The sequence below is a fragment of the Protomyctophum parallelum genome (genome assembly GCF_964188405.1).
Source record: "Protomyctophum parallelum genome assembly, chromosome: 6".
Lineage (NCBI taxonomy): Eukaryota > Metazoa > Chordata > Actinopteri > Myctophiformes > Myctophidae > Protomyctophum > Protomyctophum parallelum.
In genome coordinates this window covers 35,885,820-35,899,131 of record NC_139701.1, presented here as the reverse complement: position 1 = coordinate 35,899,131, position 13,312 = coordinate 35,885,820, and the positions used below count along the sequence as shown (strand labels likewise).

At 43.7% G+C, this 13,312-nt stretch overlaps 1 protein-coding gene across 1 annotated transcript in view; it reads right to left on the bottom strand.

Moving 5' to 3' along the window:
* Positions 1 to 13,312, bottom strand: part of arhgef18b (rho/rac guanine nucleotide exchange factor (GEF) 18b) — a 61,439-nt gene that overhangs the window by 45,989 nt on the left and 2,138 nt on the right. Inside the window, exons 2-10 of the mRNA XM_083767411.1 lie at positions 11,248 to 11,378; positions 9,904 to 10,565; positions 8,934 to 9,108; positions 8,416 to 8,542; positions 8,116 to 8,167; positions 7,316 to 7,360; positions 6,729 to 6,803; positions 5,987 to 6,095; positions 5,199 to 5,367 (exon numbers count right to left, since the gene is read on the bottom strand). Coding sequence (XP_083623537.1) covers positions 5,199 to 5,367; positions 5,987 to 6,095; positions 6,729 to 6,803; positions 7,316 to 7,360; positions 8,116 to 8,167; positions 8,416 to 8,542; positions 8,934 to 9,108; positions 9,904 to 10,565; positions 11,248 to 11,378 — 1,545 coding nt within the window. The remainder of the gene's footprint in view (positions 1 to 5,198; positions 5,368 to 5,986; positions 6,096 to 6,728; positions 6,804 to 7,315; positions 7,361 to 8,115; positions 8,168 to 8,415; positions 8,543 to 8,933; positions 9,109 to 9,903; positions 10,566 to 11,247; positions 11,379 to 13,312) is intronic.

Sequence of the window (13,312 nt, the reverse complement as noted above, 5' to 3'; positions counted from 1 at the left end):
CGTGAGTGCTGGTATTTCTTCCTATATATAGACTAACTCACTGAGAACCTGTAATAATGTAGAAATCCTAAACGGATCAAAGCGAGTCCTGGTATTCGTTTGAGACAAATTAAGAACAAAAACACAAACACTTGAAGCAAACTCTGAAGCAGCCAGCTAGCCAACCTATGACATCACCCAGTGTAACTGGAGTACCTGGGGAATGGGAGGCATGCTTTTTAATCAATGGAGGTCAAAACATCTCCACCCGTCCCGTTTCCCAGAAGTAAGGACTATACATAAACCAGTTGTCTTGAGATGTTTTCTCATAACATGATAATCTGTAAAAGGGTTGAATGAAACTCAAGTAAGTGAATGTTTATGGAATCAGGAACATAAACACAAAGGCAAATACATCCATTGCGATTTGTAAAAGAAATGTTATAATCTAAACCTCATTCTTCCTGTACTTTACATCTCTACAACATTTCCGCTCTGTTGCATGTGATATTGATGGAACTACCCGTATGTCCCAACTCCCAGTCCCAAGTAGCTCGTCCAAACCCCCTGACTAGTCATCAAGATAGGTGTTAAAAGAAGCACACCTACAGTACCAGTACTACCTACCAATGACTGGTTACTATACTTTGGTCTGACGGAGCATTGGTCCGATCGACAACCTACCTCAAACCCTCTCCCTAACCTCCCCCGGGGCAGACACCTAAACCTAACCCCAACCCTCTCCCGACCCCCAGCGCACCTCGGACCATTGCTCCTTCGGATCATAGTATGCCTCCCCCAATGACTAAATTGAGGGGTAGGTAGGTCATAAAGCCTAAGGTGAAGGTCAAATAGTCAGTAGTGGTGAAGTAGGTAGTCAAATCAGGCAAAGTGAAAAGCCAGAGCCGCTGCCAGGGAGGGAGGCAACTCAGGCAAGGCAGTGATGCGTGGACAAGCTGTGCTAACGCGGTGAGACGGGCAAGACCCCGAGTCACTGGAGTGGACAGTTATGCACTGGCAGACCTGCCAAGCACAATTAGCACCATGTGACCCAGTCTGAGGGCTCTGAACACATAGGTGAAGAGAGAGAGGCATGGTCAACTCGTAGTCTAGGTCATTCCTATTGCCTGGTGACTTTGCACCACCAGTCTGGTATGGTATATGGGATCACCTGATCAGCAATGGAATTACAAGAATTCCAGGAAGATTTCAATGAAGGCCTGTTTTTACATTACCAGTGGTTCTGTAGTTTAGTAATACCCACCACCAGGATGCCAATGTCCAATATATCAGTTCAATATAAAAAGGCAGCTCAAACTCCACCTGTGGCTGTGAATAACTACAGGCTAACAAACAGAGTATACATGATGAGACTGACTATATGATTTGGATTTAAATTGGGGTTTCTGGAATGTTTGGAGATAGCCTTGATTGGTCTGCTTTATCTCAACTAAAATGGCTTGCAAGTTTGTAAGTAAGCACTTGTTGAGCCTGCTATAGCAACGTTACAATAAGAATAAATGGCATGAATCTGTTACAAGTGGATAAGGAATAACGCATTGAAGCGGACGAGGCGAGAATGACACATCATAAATACAGATAAATGCAGCGATGTAACTCTTTAGTTAAGTTAATTATCGACTGTCCACTTGCTAGCCTAGCCCAACGTTAGTTAGTTGTTTTGTTGAGAGACAGGCTACGCGGGGTGCAGTCAGTGTTAAAACTAGCAATCCTGCTAAGCTAACTGATTCTAAATGGAAAACAATCACTCAGAACAATACGATATATTATTATTATTACTTATTACTTGCAAGCCGACGTTACAGCCTGGCTGTGTATAGGAGAAAAACAATGAAAACTAGTAGTATACCTATATTAACTAACAATAATATTTGCAATTAGGCTAATTTATTCTTCGTCGCGCGACCCCTTATTAGGGTCGACTAATTATTTTTTTCCAACAGTTAAAAGAGAAAACAAAGGCATCGACACTTTTCCCCCTGTTGAAAGTTACTTAATTTATTTTGGTCAAGCGAAAGGGCCGCACGGCGAAGTGTATCAAATGTGTTTTAGCTGGCAGGCTACAGCTAACCCAGAAGTCCATTGATCCTAAACAACGGGACGGACTTATTATATATCCACCTGATCCCGCTGGGTGGATATACTACAGTAGAGTAGCTTCTGCTTACCGTTTGGTTCTCACAATCACTCATTTGTAGCTGAAGGAGATCGTGGTCTGACAGGCAAATAAAGACCACTGTAAACTCACTGAGGTCAATCTGGAAAAGTATAATTCCACACAGATTGTAGTTAACGTTGCTCTCCAGTGGCAGTGGGAACAATCTGGCATACAAACGCACGACGCATTCCACAGGCTGCTGCATGATTCCCCCTCAGGGCTTGGTCCAAAATTAAAGGGATACTCACTTGGTTTTATCACAACAACACGCGAGGGTCAGAGTTTGTTGATTTTTTATGACTTTTTACCAACTTCAATACAGCCATAGTTAATGAATGAACAATATTGTCTCTCTGTCTCCATACGTTTGTGCGTTCGTGCACGCGCGCGCGCACACACACACACACACACACACAGACTGACACAGTCACACTCACGCAAGAAATCTGCTGTCAGAGTGTCACACTGGTTGTGGTTGTTAATGTTTAAAAGACAACTTGCAGTCTGACTCTGAAGCACACTAGATGTGTGTGAAGCTGTGAGTCCCTTTGTTTTGAAATAGACCAGAAGAACGTTGTTTAATAAGCACACTGATCAAAACAGTCATCCATTATTCCCTCCAAGGCCCCGCCAGACTGTACGATTTATAACTGTATGTGAGATATTATGGCTTGGCTTTCGTATCCTATAACAAATAATACTTATTTGAAAGTTAGGCTGTTGTTGCAGGCAGGAGCAGGAAACAACATTAAACTGTTTGAATAAATTCTGCTTTGGTTTTCATCTTGTGTTTGGAAACGGCATGTTCCCAGCTTCCTTAATGATATGTTTACCGCAGGCGAGGGCGAGGAAATATAATTTATATTATATTTACAATAGCTTTATTTCCTTGTCTCCTAGCTATAGTTTGAAACACTGTGGATTGAAATGGACACAATTTAGAGTTCCTCAAAACAGTCTCTGAGGCTACTCAAAGCAGAGAACTGGCTTCTACAGTCACCATGCACTCACCAGCCTCTGCTAAAGGATCCCCCTTGAGAAAACCACAATGTCAAACCTGCACTTAATTCACTTTATGCAATATCACTGCCTCATACTGATAGCCAAACAATCATTGTCACTCAGTTCATGATGTAGAGCAGTTAAAAGTCATGGAATCTGTACTCTGCTCACTAGACTATAGCCCAAACAAAAACAAACAATGCTATCTTTACAAATTGCTGTCAGTATCCACTGAACGGAAGAGAGTACTGTAAAATGAGTAGAAGGGTGTTGAAATGTCCTGTACAGCTTTACTATACTTGAAATTTGAATGCATTGCAGTAGGCCTATGTGACTGCTTCTTTAAGCATGTCTTAATGATAAACCATGATGTCTGTAAAGAAACTCAGACTCCCTGACAAAGGCCTACAGCAGATGCCATGACATTGATACATTGTGAACAATGTGAAGAGCAGTGATGCGAGTTAGTGCAGTGTGGAATCATATTATATTATCTTACTATTATTATTATTATTATTGCTACTACTTGTATTTTCCTGTATCTCCTCCCTATCTCTCCTTCTTTCTATTTCTCTCCCCCGACACGGTCGAGGAAGATGGCCGCCCACCCTAGAGTTGGGTTCTGCTTGACGTTTCTTCCTAAAGGGGGAGTTTTTCGTTACCACTGTTGAAATATTGCTTGCTCGGGGTGGGATCTCTGTCGGTTTTCTGCTCTACATGTAAAGTGTCTTGAGACAACTTGTGATTTGACACTTTAATAAAATTACCGGTACATTGAAGTGTGTGTGTGTGTGTGTGTGTGTGTGTGTGTGTGTGTGTGTGTGTGTGTGTGTGTGTGTGTGTGTGTGCGTGTTGCATGTTGACAGTGAGTGAGACTGTGAAGGAGTTAGCAATTTTTGTAGAAATGGGTGAGTTTGTGAGTGTGATCACAGCAACGTCACCAGCATGTGATCAACAACGCAAGCATAGGTTTGCATGAATGAACTAGAAAAAGTGCCCCTCGGGAGACAGGTCTCCACCAGGATTGATATTTGGATAAAATGTGAAGGACTAATATAAAAAAAGAGTGTTGCACATAAATGGGCCTCCTGGTGGCGCTCGAAAAGGCAGAAAAAGTGTAGGCCAGATGTTTTCCTTGGGCTGTAGGGAGTGTGCACACAACGTTTTGTGCATACAAAGTTATATGCAGATCAGTGCATGTAAAGACGTGACTTGGCCTGTTATAGCGCCACCATGAGGCTGATTTGAAAAATGTCAAGTGGCATTGCTTCCTCAGCCTAGTGGGAATATGCGTGGCTTGCGTGCACAGTTTCACTGCACTCGGGCCCTGCGTTCATGATTTGCAACATTTAAGACAATCTTAGCCAATCAGTGTAGAATCTTAGAAATCAATCAGACTTGTCTGAAATCTGTGCAGTGCACTAATATAAACAAATGTGTTTTACAGAAATCGGCCTCATGGGGTGCAATAACTGGGAGATGTGGAAAATGCAGGAAAAATGTTTTGCCATGGCCTCTAGGCCTGTCTAGGGAGTGTGCATGCAAAGTAGTACACAGATTGATGCAGTTATAGGTAAAAAATTGAATTGCCCTGTTATAGCACCACCATGAGGATGATTTGGAAAAAAATAAGTGCCATGTCGTCCTCGGCCTAGTGGAAATGTGCGTGTATAATTTCACGGAAATTGTACAGTGTTTGAGATTTGTGGCATTTTGTTCCAAACGGACCAATCATGCGAGCTTTGGAAGCCAATTTTAGCCAATCAGGATGGAATATGGGAAATAGTGTAGATCCGTGTTGATCACATGACTATGGAGATAATGTATACCGAATTGCGTGATGTATGGATAAAATGTGTACAAGTAATCTACAGAAATGTGTTTTGCCAAAATCGGCCTCATGGTGGCGCTCATGGTGGCAGACGGTGCCAGAGATTAGCTGGTAACGGATGGATGGACGGACACACACGGACGGACAGACGGAGTCCAAAACATACTCTCTCCCCATGCCTTCGGCCTGGTGGAGACAATTACTCACTCATGCACTGTAAGCCATGCGTGCTCTGCAAAGTCCTGCTGCACAACGAACAGGTGGCATAGCTGGAGAAGGAACCAGGCACCAGCTCATGCCCGTGGCTCCGGGTGCGACACACTTGAGGTTTCTCCTTTGTTTTCTCTTTCTGCTGCTCCTTTTCTTGGTTCTTACCCTGGAAACGACAAAGAGAGCAAGCAAAGAGATATGCTAAGTTATGCATTCTCTTTCACTGCAAAATTCAAAAGTGTCAAAACCATTTGTATTTTTGCAGCACAATTAATGATTGGCATTGCAGAAACAAATTGTACTGTAGACAGCATGCAACCCAAGGAGTTGCATTGTGCTGTGAAAATAGAGGATCACCGGAAAATTTAATTGGCGAGGAGGCTTTCCCTCTATGATTACTCAGTCTTAAACATGAATAAATGATGATGCTTAGAAACCTATGATAAAACCACTAAAACCATATATACATTGTTGATTAGGGTCTCCTGGACCTAGGGGGTCTATACTTTTTTCCTCCTCTTTTTTTTTTTTTTTTTTACCTCTACACCAAATTTCTTTACTGAAAATAGCCCACCTACAAGCTCACAACACATCACAACGTAAGCTTGTTCATCTATTTTTGAGGGGCACGTCTCATATTTGCCATTGACAATGAAAGGAGAAATTAGGTCACAATAGGGATTCTAGGCTAGGGTTCATGTGGTTAAACAATCTACCTGAAAAAGTAGTAAACTAATTGTGCAGTCAGTGACACAGAGCATGGATGGTCCATAGTATCTATTCACCTTATCTTTATTGAAGGAGCCGGTCATCCTGTTTCTCAGTGAGCTGAGAGTTCTCTTCACCTTTGTGCCTCTCTCTAACTTCTCTGCGCGATCTTCCTCTTCCTCATTCCTAACAGGAAAACAAAAGATTGAACACACAACTCATACTTACAAACAATAATATCACATGGATCCAGCTAACAATGATTTGAGTCATCATCATCCAGACTTTCCTCCTTTATGTCATAATAATAAAGCTGCTTCATGCCAATCACATGCCTTGCCTCGCATTTCAGAACGTCTCATAACCGCTCATGTGAGTTCCCATCTGTTTTTTGAGAAGGCTCATCATATGCCTATCACCACGTTCGTGCTGTGATGCCAGCCATATGACAGCTACAGAGTGATCACTTCTGCATTGCTGAGAATCATAGGCATAGACAATGCCCATAGAATACTTCCAGCAATTAATGCAATTTCACTGAGTTACAGTATATGCACATATGCACCAATGATTAAAATAATAATACAATAAAATGAAAAAGATCAAGTCCTATGAAGTAGCACATAAAAACAGAACTAGAATAGACAGTACCACAGTACCACATGTAGTTATCATATTAAAAACAGACGGATTCACGGATATCCCTTGTTGAGCTGTGAATCACTGCCAAGTATAATGGGTGGGTGGGGGGCAGTTAGTAACATGTGTAGTTTTCTCTCTATCTCTAAACTCTGTAATGTTCAAAAGATCATTACTCACTCATTAGAGAGGAACTCGTACCAAGTGACACTTCCTGAATCATTGGCCTCTGTTCTGTTGTTCCTCTGCTTGGCACTGTGGAGGACAACCAGATTCAATATTATTTCAGAAGAGTTACTCTGACTCACATCCGTGATAAATTAACGTTGCCAAATATCTGTCACTTGTGCGTACCAACACAATTGGAAATAGTCCAATGAAATACTTAATATACCATGGTATAGGATTATCAAAGTCTTGATCTGTGTTCACCCTCATGCTCAAATATTCCTGAGTGAACAAAATCAATCTGGCTCAATCAGGGACAATATTGGTTCAGCCAGCAGTGAACTGTCAAGGGTTTAAAAAGTGATGAATTTGGATGAAACTTCAGACGGATCAACGCTGCATGTGCCTGCTTCACCCCAGAGACATACACGTGCTGTATCACATTGACGGACGCACGCACGCACACACGCACACATATTCTTACATGCATTTGCTCATGCAAGCCTGCAGTGCTCATAACCCGGCCTGCTCTGTTACTCCTCACACTGGCATAGAGTGCTCACAGTGCTAGAGCAAGCAGACCTCTCCTGTTTACTTACCCATGGTACAGTTTTAGCTCCTGTAGAACTCTCTGTACCATCAGCCTAAGACAAACAAAACACTGGGTTGAGTGGTGGGTGGGAAGAGGAGAGGAGAGGAGAGGAGAGGAGAGGAGAGGAGAGGAGAGGAGAGGAGAGGAGAGGAGAGGAGAGGAGAGGAGAGGAGAGGAGAGGAGAGGAGAGGAGAGGAGAGGAGAGGAGAGGAGAGGAGAGGAGAGGAGAGGAGAGGAGAGGAGAGGAGAGGAGAGGAGAGGAGACTGCTGGGTGCTGGCCTGCTGGGTGTCAAACTTCAATTTACAGAGACCTGATCTCTGTCCTTGCTAACCCCCCCCCCCCCCCCCCCCCCCCCCCCCACACACACACACACACACACACACACACACACACACACACACACACACGCACACGCACACGCACACCACACACACACACACACACACACACACACACACACACACACACACACACACACACACACACACACACACACACACACTACTGTACATGGGGCCATCTAAGGAGCTGGTGGAGAGGAGTGTGGGAGGAGGAGGTTGCAGGCATTATGACAGAGAACAGAGATGGGAACAAGGAAAGCCCCTTTACTTTGAGGGTGTCAAATAACCAGGGAGTCCAGGCACAACAAATGAACACTCACAAGTAACAGGATTATTATGAAAGATCAAAGAGTCTGTATGCACTGAAGTAAATCAAATCAACATCAAATATTGTTGTGAATATTCCTTAAATTATGTGTAACCTGACACAGGAAGATACAGTAATGAATGGCTGTGTAGACTTACATATGACTGTGTCCTTCTGCTGAATGTAAATCCTCATCAGGGTCCAGCTCCTCTGCATTGGAACAAGTTACACATAGAAAAAGTAAAAGTCAAGAATCCTAGCACCTATTTATAAATTCTTTCTTGTTTATTTTCTATTTTCGTTTATGCTCTATTGTTCAGAGTGACAGTGAGATAGGAAAGGTTTTAGAGCGAAGGGATGGATGACATGCAGTAAAGAGCTCTGGGTCAGATTTTAACACACACACACACACACACACACACACACACACACACACACACACACACACACACACACACCTCCTGCTGCCCTGGCAGCTTGTTTGGAAGTCTCTACAACACGGGAGACATGTGAAGCACGGTAACATTCATCTGTGGCCAGGATGACAGAACGGGAGTACAGATGCCTGCCTGATACGCCAGCATCCTGAAATCAGCAAGGATATCAGATTAGAACATAGAATTATAATATAGCTAGTGAGCGGATGTGCCTGTGTGTGCAAAGTTTCACAATAACCGGTCCAGCAGTGACGGAGATGAGCTGTTCAGAGATGGACACAAACAAGCAGACAGACACTTGCGACACTTGGACGTTCAGGGGAAAAAACATAAACTCTGTCTCCGAGCCGATAAAATAATAGAATAAACATTATTAATTTTATCAGCACAGCTAAATTAACAGAGTGAACCTAAAGCTGACATAATGTTCATTTGATGTACATTGGACAATGCCAGATGCAGCACTAGATCAACCATTTTTTTTTTCAACCTCATCATCTGAGACTCACAACAGCTCAAGTTCTGCCAATTCAAATTACCATGCTGGAAGTGGAGGGTACTCGCTGTCTTGAAGCATCAGGCTTGTCAAATTGGCCTGTATCAGGGCACGATGGGTACACATTCTGCTCATGGGTGGACTGGTAGAGAATATGTGTGTCATCCTCATCCTCTCTCTCTCCATCACTGTCCAATGCCACGGTGCCGAGACTCAATCTGACAGAATAGCATCAGAGACACCAGAAGCACAGATGAAGTGAACAATATCCAAAATCAAAGTAAGTGTCATTCCTTATGTTACATACAACATAACAATGTACTAACTGTATAGGAGAGTTATATCACAGTGTTATAAACAAAATATATTGCACACATTGCACACATGTTGCTAACTTATGAGCTGGCTTTTTATCCAGAGACACGTGGGTGTTCCTCTCAAATTCTCAGCTGCGGCTTCAACTGCATTATTGAAAAGCTGTGAAAGAACAACCCGCAAAAAACCCCACAATACACTCGGCTGAATTGTCTCAGTGAACAGGAAGCTGTCAATGACCGCTATTATTGTAGGAACATAGCTAAGTGTATAGTGACAGCCAGAATTCATTTCCTGAGAGCTAAACAGTTTTGTAGAATATGAAATGAACCCTCTGTCTGTCTGTCTGTCTGTCTGTCTGTCTGTCTGTCTGTCTGTCTGTCTGTCTGTCTGTCTGTCTGTCTGTCTGTCTGTCTGTCTGTCTGTCTGCCTGCCTGCCTGCCTGCCTGCCTGCCTGCCTCTGTCTGTCTGTCTGTCTGTCTGTCTGTCTGTCTGTCTGTCTGTCTGTCTGTCTGTCTGTCTGTCTGTCTGTCTGTCTGTCTGTCTGTCTGTCTGTCTGTCTGTCTGTCTGTCTGTCTGTCTGCCTGCCTGCCTGCCTGCCTGCCTGCCTGCCTGCCTGCCTGCCTGCCTGCCTGCCTGCCTGCCTGCCTGTCTGTACAGCACATCCACACATCAATACCACCATTCAGTAGTCCTACCTCCTCCCCAGGTCAATGGGGGACATAGGACAAAGGCTGTATCTACGAGAAGTTGACATCGACCGGACCAAGCTTGGGAAGCTCTCTGGGCCTGGGCCTGGGCCTGGGTCTGGGTCTGAGTCTGGTCCTGGGTCTGGGTCTGCATCCACATCTTTAGCTGGATGACCTCCTACTCGCTCTGTTCCCATAATTCCTCCCGGTACAGCTGATGCTGTGGGTTTTACTGGTTCCAAAGATGCCAGCAGCTCATTCATTGTCATACTGTGCACCAGTAAAGGGTCCTCGCATTCACAGTTCATGACCCTGTGACTGAGCTGCCTGACCACAAAGCAGGGGTGGGATGCCTGTAGTCCACTTGCTGGCTGGATGTCGGAGGTGGATGTTGGTGGGACGTCCTGGCTGCAATGGATGTTCAGAGAAACCAATACATGTGAGGTGATACTAGGAGTGTTCAGGGACACAGGAAGGCCCCCAGGCAGGTTGTTACTCTCTGAGACTGTGTCTATGGTGGATATGGTAGATGGTGATGGTATTACACCTCCCGCTAAGTCTTTGAAGTACTCAGAGTCTCTGAGAGAGGAGCTGAGATCCAGTAGGTCCTCCACGCTACTGCACGCGTCCACACCTGGGCAGTCGTAGTCACTGTCTACGGAACAGGTGTCCTGACAGCCAGCGAGAGAAGAGGGGAGAGGGAGGACAGAGCAGGAAAGGTATGGATAGTTACAGGAAAAACGGGAAAAACGGGAAAGGCGAATGCCCTTATCTTAACTAATTCATGGCATTGTTATCAATGAGTATTCAGGGTCGGGTCGGGACAAAGTGTTTTTTAAGGTCAACCACACCAATGCAACTCCTTGCAATGGTGTGGTTTACCTTAAAATTGCACGCATTCTACCCCCAAAAAACTATTAAATGGTAATCGGTATGATGATGTATATATATATATATATATATATATATATATATATTTAGCACTGTTACTAATGTTTCTCTGGAGAGGGAAGTCTGGAGCTCTCTGGTGGAGCTGTTGCCCCCACAACCTGACTACGGATAAGCGATTGAAGATGGATGGATGGATGGATGGATGGATGGATGGATGGATGGATGGATGGATATACAGTATATATGGATATATATACAGTATATATTTATTTTTTTCAAAAAGGGAAAAAACCTTCCAAGGAAGGGACTGCACAATCCAGGGAACAGGTTTCTGGGGATGTGCAGGAGTCCCTTTTTTGTCTCAGTCATATATATATTCTTTTTAAACTAAAGCCTCAATTGAAAAAGGCATTCCAACTAAGAAGGGGAAAAGGAGGAGAAGGACTCTTAAAAGTGGATTACCTGGTCCTCATTGGTGCTGCCACAAATGATGTCCTCAGCAATGGAGACAGCTGCAGGGGACAGCAACGAGGAACAGCTCGTCCCTGTCACATTGCCATCACCAGGCTGGGCAGTGGATGGCTCACAGGATGCTGAAATGTAATAGACACAGGAAATAATCCAATACATGAGTTGTAATGTACAGGCTTTAAAGTCCTCCTCTGGAAGCATAATTAATTAATTATACTGCCTCATGTCATTGAGAAATTCTGGATCTTAGAATATTCTAATTATATCACTGCATCTCCAGTGGAAGAATGTAAAAAGGGTGTTCTAGTCTAGTGCCACTGGAAAGATCTGCACAATAATAATCTGTATATAGTATATTGTCAAAGTAATGCCACAACAACAACAAATACTGACCAGTCTACTCTGAACTAAGTGGTGCTTGTGTGTGTGTGTGTGTGTGTGTGTGTGTGTGTGTGTGTGTGTGTGTGTGTGTGTGTGTGTGTGTGTGTGTGTGTGTGTGTGTGTGTGTGTGTGGCTGCTAAAAACTCAGCTTCCCATCATGCACCTGTGCACAGTGTGAAGCTCAACAGCACCACTTTGTCACCTGTTCGTACCCTAAAGAGACAGACAGACAGAGACAGACAGACAGACAGACAGACAGACAGACAGACAGACAGACAGACAGACCGCGGCCAGCTTGCCATCAGAGTTTGGAAGCGCTCGTTTTCAGTAAAGCAACGTCCTGCTGCCTCCTACATTATGTGCACATTCAAAACAGGTGGTATGCATGGGCTGTTGAGTGATATGATATCCAACGAGCACTGCCAAACTCCAACACTTATGAAACAAACACAGATGGGACTTTTCTGTTTGGATGTGGGCTGAAAATGAGAAATTGCACCTAGTTACCACCCTGCCATTAACGTATACTAGTATGCAATACGGTACCCGTTGTCATAGCAGCCGTTTTAACCGTCTGTCTGTGTCCCTTTTGTGTCCATATATGGGGATCTCTCTAACTGTCTGTCTGTGCCTGAAGAGTGCAAACTGAGTGCAAAGTGGACTGGTTACGGGTTACGCAATCAAATGGTAGGCGTGGGGTTTCCATGGCAATCAATTGGCTGAGGCAGAGCCTGGGAATTCTACGGCCTGATACACACATGCAGAACGCATGTTCTATGTTCTGTCTGTGTTTAATGGCCGCCTCAATGCTTTTCCAATGGGAGTCACATGGGGCAGGAATCAGCAATCAAACACAAATGTTTGGTCAAACCATGCAAATCCCATTGGAAAAGCATTGAGGCGGCCATCAAACACAGACAGAACACAGAACATGTGTTCTGTACGTGTGTATGAGGCCTACAAGTGAGGGGACGTAGGCTCACACACCCCCATGTGTCGAATTTGAGGACGGTTAGTCCAGTAATAATGTAATTTGACCTCAAGCTAATTGCAAAAAAAAGAAACTCAACCGATTTTGCATCTTCAATATATATATATATATATATATATATATATATAATTAAAAAAAATCCTGGAAAACAGAAAACAGAAAAAGTTGCCTGGAATTGTCTGAGGGGAAAGTGTTGAAAATGGCCTGTACAGTATGGCCACTATTGACATCCTATTGATGTCAGCACATTTGGGCAAGTTGCTATGGCCAAATTTAGCCCAATGAGCATAAGGAAATTTAGAAAATATTGCCTTATAATAGGATGTCAATAGTGGCCATACTGTACAGGCCATTTTAAACACTTTCCCCTCAGACAATTCCAGGCAACGTTTTTTCTGTTATTCAGGGATATATTGAAGATGCAAAATCAGCTGAGTTTGGGTTTTTTGCAATTAGTTTGAGGTTGATCCTGTATTCTCCATAGATTTCCTGTACTATTAGGTGGAGCGAATGGTTCTCGAGTAACGTGCATTACACATGTACAGACGTACGTACAGACAGAGACATGGTGAATTTATAGATAGATGATATAGATGGTGAAGAGAAGAGCATAATCTTTCCACATGTGTTGGTTTCATACTATGATGTTGGCTTGACCAACATCATGTGTGTCTGATGATATGT